Below are 6,695 nucleotides of genomic sequence, written 5' to 3' on the forward strand. Positions count from 1 at the left end.
CAAACACGCACATGGAGGCAGCTATGAGCCAACAATATTGACATGACACAGGAATAGTGACAGGGCAGTGGGGCGGCTTTTTGGCCTAGTGTGACAGTCTGTGCCATTAGCCGTACAGCAAAACAAAACAGCATCCATTTATTCTCCCCTTTATTATAGACCTTTGGGTCTGTGGAGCCCCGAGAGAAGACAAAGAAGACTTTAACTCAGAGAGTGGTGCTGCACAAAGTCCTGCCTGACATCATCCCTGTGAATATTTGGATACATTTTTTGGGGGATTGAACAGGATTACCGTAAGGCTGAAGTAGTTTTTACTGCACTGAGTGAGTTTGGCAGGGGAGAAATGGAGCCAAAGGAGCCGAGGAATGACACAGGGAAGAAAAACAGCAAAGAGGTAAATTCCAGAGAAAGTAATACTCAGCTCATCAGAGTAAAGATTACTCTCTTTCTTTACTTCCGACCAAAATACATAGTGGTTGGAACACTTTTTATCACAAGATTGTCACTATCATTATATTAGACAGACATATATATTAGAGAATATCTCTCACTATCATGTGTCTATAAATGAATACATCTAAATCAAACTGTTTCTAACATTAAACCAGTGGTGAAAAATAACATAAAGTACATTTATTCATGTACTGTACTTGAGTAAAAATTTGAATTTTACTTCAATAATTCCATTTTCTGTTACTACTATACTTAATTCAGAGGGAAATATTGTACTTTTTACTCCACTGCATTTATTTGATAACATACTTTGGAGATTCAGATTATTAATTCTGAAAATGATCAACAAATAAATGATGACTATTTATGATATTTATGATGAATTTTAATTAACCACACCTTTACTAGCTGCAACATTAAAGTGATGTACTCATTAACACATCAATAATTGTAATCCAATAATATACATTGTTCTAAAATGGGCCATTCTGTGTAATGAGTACTTTAACTTTTGGGACTTAAAGTATATTTTGATGCTAATAATGTTGTACTGTCACTTAAGTATAATTTTGAATTGATGGCTTTTACTTAAATCAGACTGATTCCACTCTCTACTGTGGTATTGCTACTTCCACTTAAATAAAATATCTCAGAACTTCTTCCACTGCATTAGACATAATACATGTATTGCACATAATTGTGGACATAAAATGTGTGCAAACATGCACATAACTGCAAATGTAGGCTAATAGAACGTGTTCAGCAGAGAAGAGACCAGAACAGATACAGATTTTGTGTTTTGTGAGTGTAAATTCTCATGTCTTTATCGATGGCGCCATCAGGTGGCTTAAACATGTCAAGACACTTAAAACAAATTTCCAATTTCTGCCTTGAGTGCATGTAAATTGCACACACTGGCCACACACTGCACAGCTCTCTCTGTCTCTCTTTCAGGTGGCCGATCCCGTCAGCATGCTTCCTAAAGGGGGAAAGGACAGATGGAGGGTGGACCTTGAGGACATGCTTGGCATCACCAGTATTGTGGGCACAGTTCTCAACCTGCTGGTAGTGGTGTTGGTGTATGCCTACACACCTATCTGACATGCCTACACACAGACTGTATAGCTTTACGGTGAAGCTGTTGACTGTTGGATGGAATGGACAGATGTATAAATGGGATGTCGCCTACTTGATGGATGGCTGCAAGGACAACAAGAAGGAAGGAACAGGATGCTGTGAACACAGGAGTGTTTAGTCATAGACAGGCCGAATCCTAATCTCTTATATTGCTAGTGTTGAGGATAGTTCTTTTTTCATTATATTATTCAATCCGATAAAACCGACCTTTGTAGTTGGGTTTGTAACTGTGATGAGTTTAACTCAAAGTTAAAGTCCTTTTCCAAGATGTGAAACGTTTGACCAACACTGGGCAAATTGTACGTGTTGTTGATTTCTTTGTTAGCTTCGGTAACTTTCTTTTCTTTTTTTAATTGTGTCTGCAATATGTATGCAATGTATGTTAGTTTTCTGATTGTTGCTGTGGTTTTCTGACGATTAAAGTATAACCAATACATTTTAAGTTATCACCACATTTAAAGTTATTTCATTCAAAGCCACATCAATGAACCAGGGCAGAATTACAACTCTGGAGACACTTTTTTTCTGATCGCAGTCAACACATTTAAAAACATTTAACAGCATTCAGATTTACCAACAAAGCCATTTTTTAAATTAATTAGTTGTATTTATTTTACAATTTTAACAAACTGAAAAAAAAGAACCAAACATTTGAATCATAGCATGAGAAACTTGTCTGCATCCTTGACCTATCACAGGGAGCCAGAAAAAAAAAAACAAAGACAGAAAAGGATATGCCTTATAAAAATCATCATACATTGGTTCAAGAGATTATGCTGTGGTATATTTATATTTACAAAGAACTGCAGGAAATAAAATTGATATTGCAAATATGTTCCTATGTTCTACGTTGAAGTGCAACCCTGGAGGATAGCTGCAAAACATCATCTCTTGACAGAAATATCCCAGAGCTCCAGACCCAAGGACAGAGAATCTTGCCAGACAAATACAAATTAAGTGTGTGATTGCTAAATATGCATAAATTGTTTGTAAACACTGAAGTGAAGCCGTTTTTTCCATCTTGAATTCTTCTCTCTGATATTAAATGAAAACATACCCATGACAATTTGTATATTTTAAATAAAGATATATTAATTTGCTTCTTTAAGGTACAGGAGCAGTATAATTATATGGAGTGTTGATGTTAATATCAGGCAGTATTTGACAACTGGTGATGATGTCGATCTTCTCGGACACAGCCTTCAGGTCATCTAGGATTAACCTTATGCTGTGGGAGGCATTGATGATGGCGCTCTGCGAAGTATTCAGCTGAGCTGTTGCACTGTTCACCTTTCACACAAGCAATCAGAAAAAACTCAAATGAAGGCATTACAAACACAACCAATTAGCTGTTACATGATGCTTATCATAGAATATAGCAGTTGTCTCTGTAGTAATGATGCAGTATAAAGGGCATTTTGGGAGACCTTTGTAGTCCTAATTCATATGTCTGGATCAAACACATCTTCGTACCTCTCTACTGGCACTGCCATAAACCTGCCGTAGTGTCTGTCCCACGTCAGAATACAGCATGCTGTTAGATTCCTGCAGCTTCTGTTGTAAAAGGGTGTCACCTGGAAACAGAATTAAAAACTAAAATAACCCAGAGCTAATCATCCATTTCATTGTTCACTTATTTGATCGAAGCCATTCATGACAAATATGGTGAAATATGACAAGAAACGCTGAACACTGAAATGCATGAAGAATAGAAGAAGCTGGTATATGGACCTCTAAGTTGAGACTAATTCTGTCACTCAATAAGTATTAAGATTTGGATATTTACTATTCTAATTGTTACGATGCAATATGGCATTCCTCACCTTGTGGCCTGTGTGTGGGACTTGGCCTGTCTTCCACTATCGACTGTATATCAGGATGGTGTCTAACTACAATAAGAGGAGGCAGGTCTCTCCTGAGTATCTGAGCGCTTTCCTGGCTCAGTGAGGAGGCTCGGCCCGCCTGCTTCTCCTCATCCTCACTGTCTGTTTCAGACGCCTCCCCAGGAACCTATCCAAGACAGATATCACAGACAAAGCAGATTGTAGATTAATGTCAGGAGGGGTAAAGATATTAGTTGATGCTTTTGGAAACACACTTTTATCTCAATGTCACGCTCAAAGACACACGTCATGCAAGATAACCTTAGCTCCGACTGTAGCAGTTTGGGGAGCGGTCATGGAGGTGATGTAAACTTCATCATCAGAGTCTGTCTCAGAGGCCTCGCCCTGCACCACTATCTGGAACCCGCTGGACATGACTACACACACACACACACACACACACACACACACACACACACACACACACACACACACACACACACACACACACACACACACACACACACACACACACACACACACACACACACACAATAAAATTTCGTTAGCTACACTAAAACAGGGTAACGTTATTTGTTGATTGTTGCTGTAGCTAAATAGTGTTCCAGTACTCCTGACATCAGCTTACCTTGCTAAGTAAAAGTTGGCTCAACGAGAGTCTATACTATAAAATAAGCTACAAGCTAAATGCTCAAATATACATTCCAAACACCCCAAAACTGTCAAACCTTCGCTGTGAGGACACAAAACACAAATCACATGAGCAGTGAGGAAGTGGCTGCTTTCTGAGCTATGATGTCACGTGACAGCTTACGTCTCATACCTGGATTGGAAGACACGCCAGCCCCATACAAGAGTCTGTTTGTAATGAAATCGGCGTACGCCGACTTCAATTTACATTTCGGACAGGCTTAGCTAGCTTAGCCTCCACAATCCACATGTTTATTGATGCCCTCCATATGAGAACAGTATGTTCCACCACTAGATGTATGTTTTCTTGTTCTTGTTGTGGTGGACCATAATCCGCCACTACTGGGTGCTTTTTCACGTTATGGGTTAACAACTCCCGCTAACTCCGCCTATGTGAATCTAAAGGTATACCCTGGTAGAAATATCGAGTTCAACCCAGAAAGCAGGGTTGTGTTTACTTCGTGTAGTCTAGCTACAGTCAGTTGACAGGTACAGTAAATTAACTGTTTACTATGTTTAATTTGTTTAGATTACTGCAAGATATGTAGTATACACATACATGGGTTAGGCTTATTGTCCTCATCCTCTTTCATATGCCGACAAAGGGCAAAATTAGGCTTGGACAGTGCACCGCAAACAACACTAACGCTAATGTTAGCTATCTGGCGCTAGCTAGGAAGCTAACGCTAGCGTCGTTAAGGGTTTTCACATTTAGCTAACCTAGCGTTACTGTTGATTTTGTCTTTTGAAGCACAACTAGCTATCGTAGGTAAGTTAAATAGTTATATTGGGCTGTATAATCACTTATGTGTGTTTGTCAGGAATGGCAGACGAGTCTCTGTTTGACTTTCTCCATATGGAGATCGTGTCACATATCTACAAGGAGCAGCAACCCAGTAAAGGAGAAATGGACAACAAGGTGTGTTCCATAAAGGCATGGTTCAATCATCATCTGACACATAATATATAGCGTTAGAAAAATATTAGCCTTGAGTTACACTGTGGTTTGTAATCACCTTGAAACACACCAAATTATGCTATTACAATATAAGAGTGTAGTTTTAACATGGCCATATTACATGACATAACGTTACGGTACTAACACACAAATGAATGAGCCAGTAAACAGCTTGCATTTTTTTGTCTTCAGGACAGAGCTGTCTGTGTTTCTGTCCTTGAAAGCATGGGTTTCAGGGTGGGACAAGGACTCATTGAAAGGTAGACGGACAAACACACACACTAACACACACACACACACACACACAGATGCTATATGACTTGCATCCTCACTTATGTTGCGTGCATGTGTGGATGTTTGCTCTGTCTAGGTTGACCAGGGACTCTCCCAGCTTCAAGGATGAGTTGGACGTAATGAAGTTTGTCTGTAAAGACTTCTGGACAAAGGTGTTCAGGAGGCAGGTTGACAACCTCAGAACAAACCATCAGGTAAAATAAAAGTTGAGAGTAGTCTTCCCACCAACAGAAATGCCAGTCTCTTTTGTGAAAATGTGACTTAGTTTGTAATAGATATCAAAGGTAATTCAATTCAATTATCATTTTATTTAAGTATCATTCATAACAGAGTTTTCTCAAGACACTTTACAGATAGAGTAGGTCTAGACCACACTCCAAAATTACAAGGACCCAACAGTGCGACAGTGCGAGGAAACTTCCTTTTAGCAACCCTCGACAGACCCAGGCTCTTGGTAGGCGGCGTCTGACGGGCCGTTGGGGTTAGTGGAAATAACAAAATAGTAGTTTGTAGCAGTTCTTTGTAGTAGTTCATGGCATAGCAGGGCACTGTGCGGCATACAAGGCACAGCAGGACGTAGCAGGGCACCGCAGAGTGTAGCAGATGAATATGGCACCGCAGAACGTGTAGCGGGACCATGGCGACAGCTGCTACCATGATTTTGGAGCATCCCTGATACGAGGGAACAGTTATGGCAAAAAAGAGCTTAGAGTGTCCTAATCTTCAATAAAAACTAAATTACGGTCATAGCTTACTTAAATCCCCTCTGAATGACAGGACATTAATGTATACAGAAGCATATTCAGTGTTGGTTACAATCTGTTATTGTTTGTTACAAGGGTTATTACGTGCATTTATTTTCTGCCATAGGGTACCTATGTCCTGCAGGACAACAAGTTTTCTCTACTGACTCAGCTCTCCAGTGGAAAACAGTACCTGGATCAGGCTCCTAAGGTTAGTATTTTCTCTCTCTTTCTTTCTCTCTCTCTCTTTCTCTCTCTCTCACTCATATTCCTTCTAGTGATATATTGTCTGTTTGTTCATCTCACTTCAATTTTCCATCTAGTGGACTGAAAAGCAATTGATTGTATTATTCAAGTACCAAAAAGTTGGATTCTCATGTGTAATTCATAAAGTAAAAGATGGATACTTGGCGTCCCTGTTGCGCTACAGTATTGCCACGAAAAATATTTCAAATTGAATGCTTTATCTCTCAGACTCCATCTCATTTAAGCTAATGCTAATTTGCATTTGTGTGTGTTTACTCTCAGTACCTTGCTTTTTCGTGTGGCGTGGTGAGAGGAGCTCTGTCTAACCTT

The 6,695-nt window shown here is 39.5% G+C and overlaps 2 protein-coding genes and 1 long non-coding RNA gene across 4 annotated transcripts in view; 2 read left to right on the plus strand and 1 right to left on the minus strand.

Moving 5' to 3' along the window:
* On the plus strand, positions 1-2,032 carry LOC116683814 (uncharacterized). The gene is made up of 2 exons (XR_004330708.1): positions 1-394; positions 1,408-2,032. It is a non-coding gene; the product is annotated as an uncharacterized LOC116683814 (long non-coding RNA).
* A 142-nt stretch (positions 2,033-2,174) lies between these two features.
* On the minus strand, positions 2,175-4,257 carry bloc1s3 (biogenesis of lysosomal organelles complex-1, subunit 3). 2 transcript variants are annotated; one of them, XM_032509993.1, is made up of 5 exons: positions 4,163-4,257; positions 3,735-3,850; positions 3,414-3,600; positions 3,064-3,164; positions 2,175-2,880 (listed from the first exon to the last, which is right to left on the minus strand). In XM_032509993.1, exons 2-5 carry the CDS (start codon positions 3,846-3,848, stop codon positions 2,695-2,697), a joined length of 588 nt encoding a protein of 195 aa, XP_032365884.1. In that variant the 5' UTR covers positions 3,849-3,850; positions 4,163-4,257; the 3' UTR covers positions 2,175-2,694. The 2 variants fall into 2 exon arrangements, with proteins under 2 accessions (XP_032365884.1, XP_032365883.1); XM_032509992.1 differs by having other exon boundaries at positions 4,063-4,220.
* Positions 4,258-4,313: 56 nt separating this feature from the next.
* Positions 4,314-6,695, plus strand: part of LOC116683800 (trafficking protein particle complex subunit 6b) — a 4,471-nt gene continuing 2,089 nt past the window's right edge. The window contains 6 exon segments of the mRNA XM_074783849.1: positions 4,314-4,613; positions 4,946-5,043; positions 5,275-5,342; positions 5,453-5,570; positions 6,247-6,330; positions 6,648-6,695. The exon segment at positions 6,648-6,695 is cut by the window's right edge and continues 6 nt beyond it. Of these exon segments, the coding sequence (XP_074639950.1) occupies positions 4,948-5,043; positions 5,275-5,342; positions 5,453-5,570; positions 6,247-6,330; positions 6,648-6,695 (414 nt within the window). The 5' untranslated portion in view covers positions 4,314-4,613; positions 4,946-4,947.

The sequence above is a fragment of the Etheostoma spectabile genome, chromosome 3 (assembly GCF_008692095.1).
Source record: "Etheostoma spectabile isolate EspeVRDwgs_2016 chromosome 3, UIUC_Espe_1.0, whole genome shotgun sequence".
NCBI classification, from domain to species: domain Eukaryota; kingdom Metazoa; phylum Chordata; class Actinopteri; order Perciformes; family Percidae; genus Etheostoma; species Etheostoma spectabile.